General features: G+C 42.2%; 4 protein-coding genes across 5 annotated transcripts; 3 read left to right on the top strand and 1 right to left on the bottom strand.

Moving 5' to 3' along the window:
• Window positions 1-89: 89 nt before the first annotated feature.
• Window positions 90-3,123, bottom strand: LOC6573651 (nuclear receptor-binding protein homolog). Its single transcript, XM_001999681.4, has 2 exons — window positions 1,429-3,123; window positions 90-998 (listed from the first exon to the last, which is right to left on the bottom strand). The coding sequence occupies exons 1-2, from the start codon at window positions 2,608-2,610 to the stop codon at window positions 186-188; spliced, it is 1,995 nt and encodes a 664-aa protein (XP_001999717.1). The 5' UTR covers window positions 2,611-3,123; the 3' UTR covers window positions 90-185.
• Window positions 3,124-3,433: 310 nt separating this feature from the next.
• On the top strand, window positions 3,434-7,401 carry LOC6573652 (symplekin). Its single transcript, XM_001999682.4, has 5 exons — window positions 3,434-3,619; window positions 3,691-3,884; window positions 3,943-6,074; window positions 6,130-7,046; window positions 7,121-7,401. Exons 1-5 carry the CDS (start codon window positions 3,533-3,535, stop codon window positions 7,316-7,318), a joined length of 3,528 nt encoding a protein of 1,175 aa, XP_001999718.4. The 5' UTR covers window positions 3,434-3,532; the 3' UTR covers window positions 7,319-7,401.
• Window positions 7,402-7,874: 473 nt separating this feature from the next.
• Window positions 7,875-9,383, top strand: LOC6573653 (lipase 3). Of its 2 annotated transcripts, none has more exons than XM_032727887.2 (3): window positions 7,875-8,139; window positions 8,195-8,920; window positions 8,976-9,383. In XM_032727887.2, exons 1-3 carry the CDS (start codon window positions 7,984-7,986, stop codon window positions 9,363-9,365), a joined length of 1,272 nt encoding a protein of 423 aa, XP_032583778.1. In that variant the 5' UTR covers window positions 7,875-7,983; the 3' UTR covers window positions 9,366-9,383. The 2 variants fall into 2 exon arrangements, with proteins under 2 accessions (XP_032583778.1, XP_032583779.1); XM_032727888.2 differs by having other exon boundaries at window positions 8,989-9,121.
• Window positions 9,384-10,318: 935 nt separating this feature from the next.
• Window positions 10,319-11,757, top strand: LOC6573654 (lipase 3). The gene is made up of 3 exons (XM_001999684.4): window positions 10,319-10,474; window positions 10,532-11,254; window positions 11,316-11,757. Exons 1-3 carry the CDS (start codon window positions 10,319-10,321, stop codon window positions 11,697-11,699), a joined length of 1,263 nt encoding a protein of 420 aa, XP_001999720.1. The 3' UTR covers window positions 11,700-11,757.
• Window positions 11,758-14,768: the final 3,011 nt, after the last annotated feature.

Raw genomic sequence — 14,768 nt, 5'->3', positions numbered from 1 at the left:
ATAAACACATACATGATGATATACATATATATAGATGCATATATATAAATACATACGTGTATGCATATATATAAAAATAACAAAAATAATAGTAGCAATAAAATCGTAGTGTGTAATTATTTCATTCCAATAATAAAAACAATGCGCACCCCGCCGGCTTTGCCCGAATACTTTCATCATTATCTTCAATTGCTGTGACTGTTGCTGCTGTTGTGGATCGGCGCACCCTCCGCATCAGCCGGTTCCTGTGGCACGTACATGACGGCCGCGCTGGGTGAAGTGTTCACGGACATGCTGGACGTCATCGTTTTGTCCGCATCCGAAATGGACCAGTTCCGCTCCAGCTGCTCCAGGGCGGCCATCGTCGCCGTTGTGGTGACGCCGGCGCCAGAGCTCTCCGCACCGGCGCCATCACTGAGGACGCCTGCACGCAGCGTCTCCTCGAGTAGGGCCTGAATCTTGTCCTGATCGTCTAGATGGACAAAGCCCAGGCGCACCAATTCGCTGGTCAAATCCGCTGCCGTATCCTCCTCGTTCACCTGACACGTCAACTGCCGATTCATTTTGTCATCCATGCGCAACAGTATTGTCATCAGTATATCGTTGCTATCCTCCTTCAGCTTCTTCACGCTGCACATCATGTTCACGATGCGGCGCGATTCGGTATCCACTGGCTCCGGCGTCTCCGATTTGACTGAGTCGGCGCGTTCCGGGGACGCGGCACGCGAACGAAAATGTGGCGGCTTCTTGCCGCTGTACGTGATCAGCGGATAGACACCATATTTAACATCCTCGACAAACTTTTCCAGCTTGTCAGCTCCGGTCACATCTGACAGTCGAAATTGAACCTCATTGCCGGACTTTTTCAGTTGTGCCATTATCACGTCCGGGTGATTGTAGCGCTGCATCAGTCCGTCGAAGGCTGTTTCCGAGAACATGGTTCGATTGGCGGGCGAGAAGACCAGACAGTGGGCGGCCAAAAGTTTTAGTGCATGCACCTGTTGGGAGAACCCAAATTTATACAGTTCTATGTGACGAAAACTAGTTCAAAACAAAAATAAAAAAAAATTGTTTAACAAATATCGAACTAGGAAGACTACTTTAGTCGACGAGATATTCTATATAGATTAAGTTTTTATTGGCTTGGACATGAGCCTAGGTCGTTTGATCTCTTACTGCTCTTATATCTGGATTCCCAATAATGAATGATCGATGCTCTAAGCAGTTTATAGTTGTCAAAATAGATTCTCTAAGATATCTAGTTTGTAATATTGTGTTGATTGGGTGTTTCTTTTTTTCACTAATCTACTTATTATTCAATAATTACAGGGTATAAAGAATACAATGCTGTAAGCAACTCATGACAGACTTAAGAGCCTGGGAACTCTTGTGATTTGTTATCTTATAAAATATCTTTCGTGCACTCACCTCAAAGAGTAGTGGATGAAATAGCAAATCGCTGGCACTTGGTCGATCTTGTGGGTTGGGATTGAGACACTTCAGTATCAGATCACGCTGCAGATCATTGTCCAAGCTGTTGATTGTGCGCAGTATGGTCTCCTCGTTGATGGCAGTCGATTCGCTGTTGCTAGACTGTGGCTGTATCTCCAGCGCGGCCATTTCCAAGGCGCACATACCAAAAGCATAGATGTCCACGGCGGCGGTCAGCTGCTCGGCGGCACCATATTCGGGTGCATGGAAGTAGTGGGCACCACGCTCGCGCTCCCGTTCCGGCAACTGGTCAAGATGCTGACGGCGCACGCTGTAATGGACCGCATCTGGTACCACCGAGCCGATTTTGACCAGACCATTGTGCTGTATGAAAATGCTATCACAGGTTAGATTGCCATGAATGATGGGCGGCGAGCAGGAATGCAAATAACTGAGTGCGGACAGGATCTGTGTGCACCAGCGGCGCCATGATTCAAGCGGCAATCGCTTGGCATTGCGCTTGGTGCGCTTGAGGAACTGTTTCAACGAGCCGGACGACATGTACTCCGTGATGAAGATGACGCGCGGTCGTTCCGCATTCAGCGTGTCCGTCCAGTAGCGATGGAATTTCACAATATTCTGATGGTCCAGCTGCAGCAGATTGTCAAACACTTGACGCATCTTGTCCTCCTGCGTTTTGAGCTCCTGCAGCTGCGCATATTGCACCTCATTCCAAACGACCTCGACACCTTCCTCGGTGTCCATGGCCAGATGCACACAATCGATCCCTGGTACATCGCGCTGATCAACCTCTTCGCGTCGCTTTAGCCACCGGCCACATGGTGACTCCTCCAATATTTCACTCTCATCCTCCGAGTCATCGCCAGACTCGCGAGGCGATGAGTCCACAGCCAAGTTGTTGACACCACCATCGCCAGCTGTTGATGCAGTTGCAGTTGTTGTGCTGGAGGCGCCCACTATGTGCGGTGCGGCTCCTCCTCCAGCTGCAGCAGCTGACGCCGGCTGTCCAGTGGAGCTCTGAGCCGCCGTTGTCGATGCGGATGTCAGATTGATGCTGCTGGCAATTGTGGTGGTGCCCGGTGTGGGATTAATTGCATTTGGATTCGTTTCATCCACGACGCTACCGCTGCTGCCGGCATTTGCTTGGCTATTTGACATTAGGGCGCGGTCGTCGTGTGTTGCTTACAAAAGCAGTTGAGCCACTGTTGCTGTTGCTTCTACTAATGCTCTTGCTTCTGCTGTTGTTGTTGTCGTTGTAGATTTTAGCTCACTATTTACTTGAAATCGTGGCTCTGTATTTGCTCTGCCTCAACTAAACCTGCCGCTGTCGTCGCCGATGCCGCCGCCGCTGCTCCACAGCCGCAACTTCTACCCACACACTCACACACACACATACACAAGCACGTACTCTCCGCTACCACCCTTCTCTTGCACTACCTATGACTCTTCAGCCGTTGTTCAATAACACACCGTATTGCTGAACCTTCTTTTCTCGCCGTTTGTGCCTTCGACTGTCAATGCCTTTTGGTGCAGCAGCTAAAATAATTAACTAACTGCGCTTATTGGTCCTGATGTGCGGTCGTTTTGGCTTGTTTAGGCGTTTTTTTCACGCTTTTAAAACACCCAAAAAATGTGAGTAAATCGATGCATCGATGCAATCGATAATTATTAACCGATGTATCGCTATTACGATGTTTTGTATGCACTGTTGAAAGCGAGTATATAGTTTAGAAGATAGCGTTTTAAGAATAAGAATATGACGTCACACAAGTCATGATGCAGGGCAAGAGAATATCGTTTCTATTGAGCTTTTAATAAATACAAAATATATTGAATGTTATGGTTTTTGGCCTGTACCTATGCAGTTTCTCAAAAGGCTGAGAGGCAACCTAATATTTCTCTAGCTCTCGCTCTTCAAGACGGGGTGAACTGAAAACAACGACATTGACTAGAAAATTAATCGCTAGTGCAATAGCACATCACTAGCGCTATCGAAATCTGGGAGCTCTGTCAGCTTGCACTTGCGGCATTTGAAAATAGTAAAAGATTCACTATATTTTATTTAATATAAATTTTAAGCATGGATAGTATAATTGGACGCAGCCAGTTTGTCTCAGAAACTGCGAATCTTTTTACAGATGAAAAAACGGCAACAGCGCGTGCAAAGGTTGGTAGATGCTTTCTTGTTGAATTTGATGCGCTCATGTTATTTGAAACTTTGCTTATTTTTCCTCTTAGGTTGTGGAATGGTGCAATGAATTCGTGACAGCAAATGCTACGTTGAAATGTGAGCTGCTGGTTAAAGTGCAGGAAATAGTGCTAAGTTCGTGTGTAGAGCTGGCAGAGGAATTCTTGGAGCCGGTGCTCTCACTGGCACACGATCAAAACCAAGAGGTGCGCAAGCAAGTGGTCTCTTTTATTGAACAGATATGGTGGGTACATATTCTTGAAATATATAATTACACAAAGTATAATCATTTTCGCTTTCAGTAAGGTTAAAGTGGAGCTTCTACCCTATGTGATTAATGTGATATCTATGATGTTGCGAGATAGTTCAGCTCAAGTCATTAAACGTGTTATCCAGGCTTGTGGCAGCATCTATAAAAACGGACTGCAATATCTATGCAGCTTAACTGATCCCAGCGACAGTGCTGAGCAAGCATGGAATGTGTTAAGTTTGATAAAGGCTCAAATTCTGGACATGATTGATAATGAAAACGACGGCATACGCACGAATGCCATCAAATTTCTAGAGGGCGTCATCATACTTCAAAGTTATGCGGACGAGGACAGCATGAAGCGAGAGGGCGACTTTTCGCTGGCCGATGTGCCGGAACACTGCAAACTTATCCGGCGTCAAAAGTTGCAAGACGAAGGCACTAATATCTTTGACATTATGCTGCAGTTCCATGGAACTACGCACATCTCGTCGGTGAATCTCATTGCCTGTACGAGCAGTCTATGCACAGTGGCAAAAATGCGGCCCATTTTTATGGGCTCTGTTGTTGAGGCGTTTCGACAGCTGAACAACAATTTGCCGCCCACATTGACCGACTCTCAAGTTAGTTCGGTTAGAAAGAGTTTGCGCCTGCAGCTCCAAATGCTTCTCAAGTTGCGCGGCTCATTCGAGTTTGCCGGAACAATACGTAATATATTGATGGATTTGGGAGCTAGTGCGAGTGAGATACAAAAATTGCTGCCAAAAATGGATAAGCAAGAGATGGCGCGCAGGCAGAAGCGAATACTAGAAAATGCGGCGCAGAGTTTGGCTAAAAAAGCGCGTCTGGTCGAGCAGGATCGACAGCAGCACCAGCCGCAAGAAATGGAACTTGATGAGGAAGAGCTAGAGAGGCAGCGTCAGAAGAGTACGCGTGTCAACGAAAAATTTCTTGCAGAGCACTTACGTTCCACGGAAACAGTTGTGAATTTGGTTATTGAGTTTTTACCTGCTCTACCGGATGCGGCAACTCCAAAATTCTTGGCAGAGTACACGCCCATCAAGCAACTGTCACTGCCGCAACAAGTAAGCAACATTTCCCATCTGTTTGGGCAGCAGCTGACGGAGATGCGCATGGGACCCGGCTCGGCTGCATTCAGCAAAGAGCCGCCCATGAAGCCAAAGACTCAGTCTAGTCTTGCCACTGCCGACGCAGAGCCTCTAGCCATGGATGTGGACGATGCGCAAAGCAAGCTAAGTGAACAGGAGCTGCAGCGCAAAGAAGAAGCGACGAAGAAACTACGCGAGACCATGGAACGCTCCAAAGGCGAACAGACGGTCATTGAGCGAATGAAAGAGCGCGCCAAGACGCTCAAGTTGCAGGAGATCACCAAGCCCCTGCCACGCAACACTAAAGAGAAGTTCCTCTTAGATGCCATCATACGAATCCTCAACTCGGAACGGCAGTGCATTATGGGCGGCGTGGCGGCCAAGCGACGTAAATTAGTGACTGTTATTGCGGCCACGTTTCCCGATAATGTGCGCTATAGCATCATGGAATTTATACTAGCTGATATCAAGCAGCGCATAGATCTGGCCTTCTCTTGGCTTTTTGAGGAATACTCTCTGCTGCAAGGCTTTACGCGTCATACGTATGTGAAGACAGAGAATAGTCCAGATCATGCCTACAATGAACTATTGAATAAGCTTATTAGTGGCATCAATGAGCGTTGCGAATATAAGGACAGAATCATTTTGCTACGCCGTCTCTTTCTAGAGGCTCCCATACTGCCCGAGGAGGCGATTGTGCAGCTGGTTAACTTATGCCTGATCGAAGAGTTCATGCCGCATGGCTTGGAGATAGTCAAGGATCTTGCGGTGTTAAGACCTCCGCGTAAAAATCGTTTCGTACGCGTACTCCTCAATTATGCCGTGCATGAGCGCGCCGATCTACGGGAACGTGCTTTGGGTCACTTGATTAGCATTTATCATGTGCACAAGATTGTTCCAGCGCGCATTGATGAGTTCGCTTTGGAGTGGCTAGAATTTGTGGTTGCAGAAACACCACCAATTGCCATATTTTCAGCAGATTACGGCAGGCCGACCCCGGAGGTGGCTTGGAAAGAAGATACTGCCAAGGTGTGCCTGCTCCTGGCCCTCACACTGTTGCCCTACAATCCGGAAGGTAAGCTTTATGAGAGAGCACCATGTCCAACAAATCGTAACTCATTCCTTTTTAGTTTATCTGGAGAAGATTTGTCAAGTGTTTATGGAGACATCCGCAGAGTTAAAACGGACCATACTACGCAGCCTGGATGCCCCTATTAAGAAGCTGGGCGTAGAGTCTCCAGCGTTGCTCAAGCTGTTGGAAGACTGTCCGAAGGGTTTAGAAACGCTGGTTATACGCGTTATTTACATCTTGACTGAACGCGTGCCCACGCCACATCCAGAGCTAGTTCAGCGCGTTCGTGATCTCTACCAAAACAAAGTCAAGGACGTGCGTGTGCTAATACCCATTTTGAGTGGTTTATCGCGCTCTGAGCTAATCGCTGTGTTGCCCAAGCTAATAAAGCTCAATCAGGCTGTTGTCAAAGAGGTCTTTAATCGTTTGCTTGGTATTGGTGCCGAGTTTGCTAACCAACAGATGGCGATATCACCGACAGATTTGCTAGTAGCTCTCCACACAATCGATACTAATGTGTGGGATCTAAAGTCAATAGTGAAGGCCACTTCACTGTGCCTAGCCGAGCGTGAGGTGTACACCCAAGAAGTGTTGATGGCAGTGCTGCAGCAACTGGTTGAGATAATGCCTGTGCCTACGCTCATGATGCGCACCACCATACAGAGCCTGACGCTGTGGCCGCGTCTCTCAAACTTTGTACTGAATCTGCTGCAGCGCCTAATACTGAAGCAAGTGTGGCGCCAAAAGGTCATCTGGGAGGGCTTCCTTAAAACTGTGCAGCGCCTCAAGCCGCAGTCTCTACCCGTACTGCTTCAGCTTCCCCCACCACAATTGGCAGACGCATTACAGCAGTGCCCGGACCTCAGACCTCAATTGCTTGAATACGCAGAGAGCATTCAAGACGAGCCAATGAGCGGCATCACTCAGCAGATACTGGATATTATTACCGGCAAATCGGTTGATGTATTTGTGACGGTTAGTTTAATGAATTATTATTAATAATCATATTCTAAAGTGTTTGATTATTATTTTTTTTTTTAATTTTGCAGGACGAAAGCGGTGGCTACATAAATCCTGACAATATCAAGAAGGAGCTGGTGGATTCCTCAGAGATGAACATTATTTCTACCGTTCCCGTTTTGACTTCAGTGCCAGTTGCTGCACCACAGCCCGTACCCGCACCTCAGCCAGTGCCGGCGCCCGTTTTAGGGGACTTAAACCAGCCATTGCCACCTGGCGAGGATTAGTCATAGTTTAGTTTTAGTTTATTCTGTTTTGTTTAATATGTACATTTGCTGTTTTAGTAAACCAAATCAAATGGCAATGCAAATATGTTTTTTCAGTTCTATTTTCAAATGCTACTGTTTGGTCTTTTTGCCCGCTAGTTACAGAACTCAATTCAATTTTTTTGAATTATTTACAAGATCCTTATCAGGAGCTAGCGCTTTAAACGTCAGAAATCGAGCGTTTTAAAATTGCCTTCTGGCTGTAAGCTTAACAAAATTAACGCTGTTTTTAACGAAGTTTCGTGCAAGGTTGCAATCCATGCTTAATGGGCTATCGTCATGTGGGCAAGTATCAACTACGAATGTGTAATTAAAAAACTATGAATTAAGGAAATGGGTGTAGAATTTTCAATAAAAATGGAGCTCTATCTAGGGCAATAATGACATTATTTAATATTTATTTATAATTTAAATCTAAATTTTATTTCCTCCTATTAAATTTAACTTTTACTGTAACATGTTCCCGAGGTAAAGGGAACCGTTTCATTATTTATTTATTGATCACTTTCATATACAGATTTTCCGGGTCATCGAAGATCCCTTGATGATAAATTTAGCAGAGCCAATCAAACAGAGTTGGACGTCCAATGATTGGCTAACCACAGATGTAGTTGACGCGTTACATAATGCATGACTACTTCATCTCGGCGGTAATTTTATTGGCTGCGTCAGTTGTTGGCTTAAACAGTGCTGCTCTTTATATCCCTGCAACTCACGTCCTTTACGAAACTTTGTATAAAACTGCAGAGTTTATGACTGGTGCAGACGAGGCTTCCACGACGGTATGTGCTTGTCCTTAAGCATCCATATTTCAGTTCCTAACGACATATTAAGTAGAAGGAGCTCATATCTAGTCACGGCTATCCGGTAGAGCACCATCACATTATCACCGAGGATGGCTATGTTTTGGGTGTGTTTCGCATACCCTATTCTCACAAACTAAACAACCAGGGAAAGACCCGTCCGATTGTGATCATTGAGCACGGCCTAATGGGTGGCTCTGATGTTTGGTTTTTTACTGGCCCAAATCATGCTTTGCCTTACCTCTTGGTCGACTCCGGTTTCGACGTGTGGGTCGGCAATAGTCGAGGGAATACGTACTCAAGAAGACATGTTTCATTGTCCGCAGAAAACCCGCACTTCTGGAAATTTAGTTGGCACGAAATTGGGTACTATGACATTGCGGCCACGATCGACTACTCCTTAGAGATCAACGGTCAGGGACACAAGGCCATCCACTATGTAGGTCACTCTCAGGGTACAACAGTGTTTTTTGCATTGATGTCTATGCGTCCCGAATACAATGCGAAGATCAAGACAGCGCACTTGATGGCTCCCGTTGCATGGATGTCCAATATGGAATATACATTGGTTCATAAATTATCACCCTATTTGAGCGATCCTCAGCATGCATTCACGAGGTTCATGGAGAACATGGAGTTTTTACCGTACAACAAATATGTTTTGAGTATCTTCGCCAATCTATGTGGACGTGACCAAGTTTTTCGGCCAGTCTGTGTGTATCTCATTAAATCGTATTATAACAGTACTCGCTGGAATAATGTGAGTAAAAGTCAGCCTTCGTAATGCACATCTCTTAGACGATTCCAATTAATAGACTGCCATGACAGAAGGTATTGGTCATCAGCCAGCGGGATGTTCCAGCAATCAAATAATACATTATATTCAAGAATATCGTTCAGGGCGATTTTGCCAGTACGATTATGGTAGCAAAATGAATAGAGAATTGTATGGATCAGTGGAGCCACCAGACTACCCAGTCGAGCTAATTACATCAAAAGTCCACCTATGGTATGCACAGAATGATATAATGGCTGCTGTGAAGGATGTTCATATTCTGGCTGGACGCCTGCCCAATAGGGAGCTGCATCTTGTGGATGACCCATTGTGGGATCACGACGACTTTGCTTTGAACATGGATCTTCGAAAAGTTATTAATGATCCACTTATTGAGATTATGAAGAAATTTGAAAGTTCTAAAAATTAAATTGTAATTTTTCTTGTATATTTATTATTATTATTTATTCTAATTAACCGATGAAGTGAATGTAGAGCAAATCTAGAGAAAATCAGGGATGCATGGCATAAATGAGTGTGGGTGTATAAGAGCATGAGTCTACAGGCATATTAACATGAGTTTAGATTATATGTATGTGTATAAAAGTATTAGGATTAGAATGTAGAGGCACTAGTGTATAAGAAAGAGTGTATAAGTATAGTGTATAAGTAAGAGTATTAGAGTAAACTAACAGTTAATTTGATGAGTTTAATAGAGCGGACATAACAGTATAATATGGAGGAGTAAAACAGTATAGTTGAAGCTTAAAGGTGTACGAATTGAGAGTATAAGATTATGGCATTGTAAGAACTAAAGAGTATGAGATCATGTACTTATAATGCATTACTTATCAATTAACAGTTAATATATATTTATATATCTAAATTATATATAGAGCATTTTTCTATTCTAATATCGACTTATACAAAATTCCATAATGCACAATCGTCATGTGTGGGCTTTCAATCAGTTCTATAATTAGTAGCTTTAATACAAGCCATGCGAAAGCTAATAAGAGCGATTAATGATAAGTTATGCTACGTCAATTAGATAGGCATGTTATTTCCACGAATAATACCTATATTTTCTGGAATTGCCACTTAATTACAACTTTATTTGCCAATAAATGGAATACTTAAAGTGAAAATATTACATATAAAATAGTTGTTGTACGTTGATCATTAATGAATGAATTCAGAAATATTAAAAGTAACTTGAAATTGGAGTAAATTTATTTAATCAGTATTTTATTGCAAATAACTTTTGTTTATTTTCTGTACTCTTGAGAGTCTTCACGTTAATCTGAGACCACTTGATGATAATTCCTATTAAAAACCTACTCGACTGTTTGCTGGCTACAGTCACATTTCAGACCCTTAGCAATGCAGAACTATTTGCTTTCGTTAACTTTCACATTGATCGGTTTAGTGGCTGCAATAAATTGCGCAGCTGTAAGTGCAGCGATACCCAAAATCGACTTCTATAAGCTGTATGACAATCCGGAAGCCCATATAAGCCTAAAGGATCGACGCACAACCGTAAGTCTCTGAAATTCGTTTATCCTTGCTTGATCTTCACGTGCAAGCATCCTCCAGCGTGATCGTATAGCTGCACATGGATATCCGGCGGAACACCACCACATTGTCACCGAGGATGGCTACATTGTGGGCGTCTTTCGCATACCCTATTCTCACAAGCTGCAGAACCAGGATAAGATACGTCCCGTTGTACTGGTTCAACATGGACTGACAAGTTGCTCGGATGCTTGGATACTCCAGGGTCCAGATGATAGTCTGCCCTTCCTGCTCGCTGATGCCGGCTTTGATGTCTGGCTGGGCAATGGGCGTGGTAACACCTATTCAAGGAACCACACATCGCGCTCCCCTCAGCATCCGTACTTCTGGCGCTTCAGCTGGCACGAGATCGGGTACTTTGATATTGCAGCTATGATCGATTACGCCCTGAAGACGAATGGGCAGGGACAGAAGGCCATTCACTATGTGGGCCACTCCCAGGGCACAACTGTCTTCTTCGCCCTGATGTCCCTGCGACCCGAATACAACGCAAAGATCAAGACAGCACACATGTTTGCGCCCATTGCCATTATGACGCACATGGAGAATAAATTGGTGCGCACTGTGGGACCCTATCTGGGCCACCGGAATGAGTACTCGCTCTTCTTTGCTGATCAAGAATTCGTACCGAGCAACGATTTCCTGTTGAGTTTGTTCTCCAACCTGTGCGAGCCCGATTACAAATTGCGGCCCGTTTGCGAAAATGTTGTGCAAAAGCTGTACGCTGGGAATCGTGTGAATATGGTAAGAGAAATCGGAGATCAAAGTTCTAAGTAAATCCTTACCATGTATATTTATTGAACAGACTGCTATGCCGGACGGCATGGCCACGCACCCGGCCGGCTGCTCCACCAATCAAATGCTACACTATCTGCAGGAGCAGCAGTCGGGACATTTTCGTCAGTATGACTACGGGCCTAAAAAAAATCAGGAAATATACCAATCGGCGGTGCCACCCGACTATCCAGTTGAGAACATAAGCTCTGAGGTCCACTTATGGTATTCCGATAATGATGATATGGCCGCTGTCGAGGATGTTCTCGCCCTGTCAGATCGACTGCCAAACATGGAGCTGCACCATATGGAGGATCCCTTGTGGGATCACGGGGACTTTGCCCTCAACCAGGAGGTTCGCAAATATTTGAATGAGCCAGTTATTGAGATAATGAAGAAATTCGATCAAATGTGATTATATAGATTAGGTTGTACGTTTTAGTAAATAAATTAATCTGCGTCTATTTTTAAAACTTTGTTTTATGGCTTTATTTTACAGTCATTATCTTGAATCGAATCTACAATTTCGGGGGGTCTGACGTAAGCTCACATCAATGCCAATATGATAAATACAATATAAAACTAGTTTATATATATGTATAAATATAATTGCCAAATCTTTTATTAAGTGCTTAAGGCACTTGCTTAAATATATATTCACAATTCTTTGGGAATTGTCGCCCCTTTGAACTCTCTGGGTGCATATGTCAAACGCACTTGGGGAAAATATGGTAAACTTTGTCAATTTGTTTCCATAATATGTCTGCCAGCTGAAATATTTTCAAATTGAGCAACTTTCAATGTAAATATGATGACCCATAGACACAAGTAACATATTACAAACATTTCTAATAAACTTTCGCCGCACACATATTAACTCATTTGACGGGCTATTCTTCAACTCTCTAAGGGACACGCCAACTTTCTGCTCATGCACTTGAATATATGTATATATAATATATATGTGTATATATATATTTAACTTATAGACGTGAATATGCGTGCTATTAACAGCAGACCAATTCAAATCAAGTCCTCACGGACATCTAAAATGAATTTCTACATACTGAATTAAATCTGGCATTGGCCTTTGCAGCCAAGTTCAAGGACGTTTCTTGGCTGAAATGGGTCAGCAGTGAGTGCTTAGCCTGACTTTGATTTGATTAATTAACTTTGATGGTCCAGTTAATTAAGATGTTCTTTGCACATTAAATAATATACGTTTAATTGATAGTTCCATTTCTATTTTAAATACTATATGTTTTATTGACATTAAATTACTTAATTAACATAATAATATAACAAAAGTAAATTTATCAAAACACTTGCAAAATTTATACAAAAATAAAAGCAATAATATATAATATAATACTACTGATAATACTGCTACCAATAGTAAAACAATACTTTTCATTTTGATTTTTAACTAAGTTATTTTAGTGTAACATTTTCATTAATTAAGTTTAACTCATTTGATTTCTTTTATTATTAATTTTTTTTTAAAGCCTATTTTAGAGTTTCATGAAAAGGAAAGTTTGTGCTTAATTTTCGTATATAATAATAAAATATAATAACAATAATGATGTACTAATTAATTTGCAATAAATTGAAGTCATCAGTATGTCATTTTGTTGCTTTGCTGAATCGTGTATTAATGGTGATTGATTTGCTTGAATCGTTTATGAATAACCCTTCAGATATCTTCACTTCACTGTATTTTAATTAATCCATTTGATAATACCTATGTCCGTTATCCAGCAGCATAAACTGCAGCACAGGAGAACAGTTTTCTGCAACAGTGTGCAGTTAACAAGTCACATCAGGGGTTCTTGCACACTTTCTGTTCACTTGTTGTAGTTGCGAGCTAAAAGTAAATAAAACTCTGCCAGAGCACATTTCGTTTTTATGGCAGCGCGAAGAGCAGCGTGCACCGAGTGGGCGTGGCTAGTATAAAAAAAAAAAGAAACAAAAAAACACACGGAAGCGTTAAATTGGCTTAAATGTGTGCAATACAAAACGAAAAAAATAAAAACCAAACTCTTTCAAGCGTTCAAATAGAGAGTGCAGGATTAGCGGGCATGCTATGTTGGATAGTATTATATGATATAAGATATACTATATATATGTTTCGATGTAACACACTTAAAAATAAAAAACAGATGTGTAGATATAATCAAGATAATTCCCGTGAGAAAAGAAGCATGTAATCATTAATAATGCAAATATAAGTGAAGGTGTTTCATTAAATCCCCTTCACAAGCAGTTAGCTCTCACAAAAATATTCAAGCTTGACTGATAAATTGCAAACAATTAATTAATGGAATGTTTCACTTTGACTTCAAATCATACCCCAACCCATCTCTGTGAAGGCACGGGGTATAGGAAGAGTGAGCACAGCAAACTGATGGTAAAGTCAAGTCAGTGACAAAAACAATATAGCAAAAGACTCGGATGTTGCCCATAAAGTATAGAAATACTCTTCCACCGTATCCTTTTGCCAAATACACAAGAGCACATTCGCCTGGGTAAAGCGAAGCAGAAGTACCAGAAGAAGAAGAAGAAGAGTTTCGCCCACGCATTAAAGTAAAGCTGCCGTTGATTGTTTTTAGCTTTCGCTATGAAATTCAACTTCGTGCGATTTCTAGACAAATTAAAAAGCTAAAGGAAAGACAGTGTATATATATGTATGACAGTGTATATATATGTATAAATATATGTATGACAGTGTATATATATGTATAAATATATGTATGAATATAGAGCACAAATACATTCATATATATATTTTCATATTTATATGAGGGACCCCAAAAAAGAGGTCAAGTTTCTGCGTTTTTGCTATGTTAATTTTTTTGGCCCATGCCAGGCATTTATTATTATTTTTTTTATTTTTTTGCTTGTTTTCTGCTTTTTGCTTTTCGTATTATAATTTTGTTTACAAATTAAGTGAAATTAAATTTTAATTTTGCGCAGCACTTTGCGTCCTTTTGGCTCTTACGTGAATCAATTTCTGTTTGTTTTTGTTGTGGCTTGGCACCTAAAGGGTAAATGTGCTCGGCTCGGCGGATTCAGATTTATGAAATTTCATAACAAACTTAATAGGTCCTTTTGTTGTTTGCCTGCTTGCCTTGCTATAAGGCCATGTGCAACACGTAAATGTGGATTAGAATTGTATGTTTCTCTTCAAATGTTTCGCTTTGCAAATATTATTGCAAATATTCGCCTCGTAGCACACTTGATGGGCTTCTAAATTGAATTTGCACAACCAATTAGGTAAACCACAAGCAATTACGACTAACTGAATTTAGTTGCAGAACGAATTCCAATAGTCGCTGCCAAATGTTTCGGGTTGGCATGTGATTTCAATAGGCAATTAGCCAGCATAAGCACTCGATGCATGTAGAGGCTCTTATATGGTTTATTTCCAGCATAAATTGACGCCACTCGACGTGCATCAATGCTGTTTATTCGCATTAATGTGCAT

The sequence above is a fragment of the Drosophila mojavensis genome, unplaced genomic scaffold (genome assembly GCF_018153725.1).
Source record: "Drosophila mojavensis isolate 15081-1352.22 unplaced genomic scaffold, ASM1815372v1 contig_16, whole genome shotgun sequence".
NCBI lineage: Eukaryota > Metazoa > Arthropoda > Insecta > Diptera > Drosophilidae > Drosophila > Drosophila mojavensis.
This window is presented reverse-complemented; position numbering and strand designations above follow the sequence as displayed.

Excerpts from the sequence above, each read along its gene's own strand:
- LOC6573651 (XM_001999681.4), bottom strand. The coding sequence starts at position 2,610 with ATGTCAAATAGCCAAGCAAATGCCGGCAGCAGCGGTAGCGTCGTGGAT. Across the intron at positions 999-1,428 it reads TTCATCCACTACTCTTTGAG|GTGCATGCACTAAAACTTTT; the intron begins GTGAGTGCACGA and ends TTCTCCCAACAG.
- LOC6573652 (XM_001999682.4), top strand. The coding sequence starts at position 3,533 with ATGGATAGTATAATTGGACGCAGCCAGTTTGTCTCAGAAACTGCGAAT. Across the intron at positions 3,885-3,942 it reads TCTTTTATTGAACAGATATG|TAAGGTTAAAGTGGAGCTTC; the intron begins GTGGGTACATAT and ends TTTCGCTTTCAG. Across the intron at positions 6,075-6,129 it reads GTTGCCCTACAATCCGGAAG|TTTATCTGGAGAAGATTTGT; the intron begins GTAAGCTTTATG and ends ATTCCTTTTTAG.
- LOC6573653 (XM_032727887.2), top strand. The coding sequence starts at position 7,984 with ATGCATGACTACTTCATCTCGGCGGTAATTTTATTGGCTGCGTCAGTT. Across the intron at positions 8,140-8,194 it reads CAGACGAGGCTTCCACGACG|AAGGAGCTCATATCTAGTCA; the intron begins GTATGTGCTTGT and ends CATATTAAGTAG. Across the intron at positions 8,921-8,975 it reads ACAGTACTCGCTGGAATAAT|ACTGCCATGACAGAAGGTAT; the intron begins GTGAGTAAAAGT and ends TCCAATTAATAG.
- LOC6573654 (XM_001999684.4), top strand. The coding sequence starts at position 10,319 with ATGCAGAACTATTTGCTTTCGTTAACTTTCACATTGATCGGTTTAGTG. Across the intron at positions 10,475-10,531 it reads TAAAGGATCGACGCACAACC|CGTGATCGTATAGCTGCACA; the intron begins GTAAGTCTCTGA and ends AGCATCCTCCAG. Across the intron at positions 11,255-11,315 it reads CTGGGAATCGTGTGAATATG|ACTGCTATGCCGGACGGCAT; the intron begins GTAAGAGAAATC and ends TTTATTGAACAG.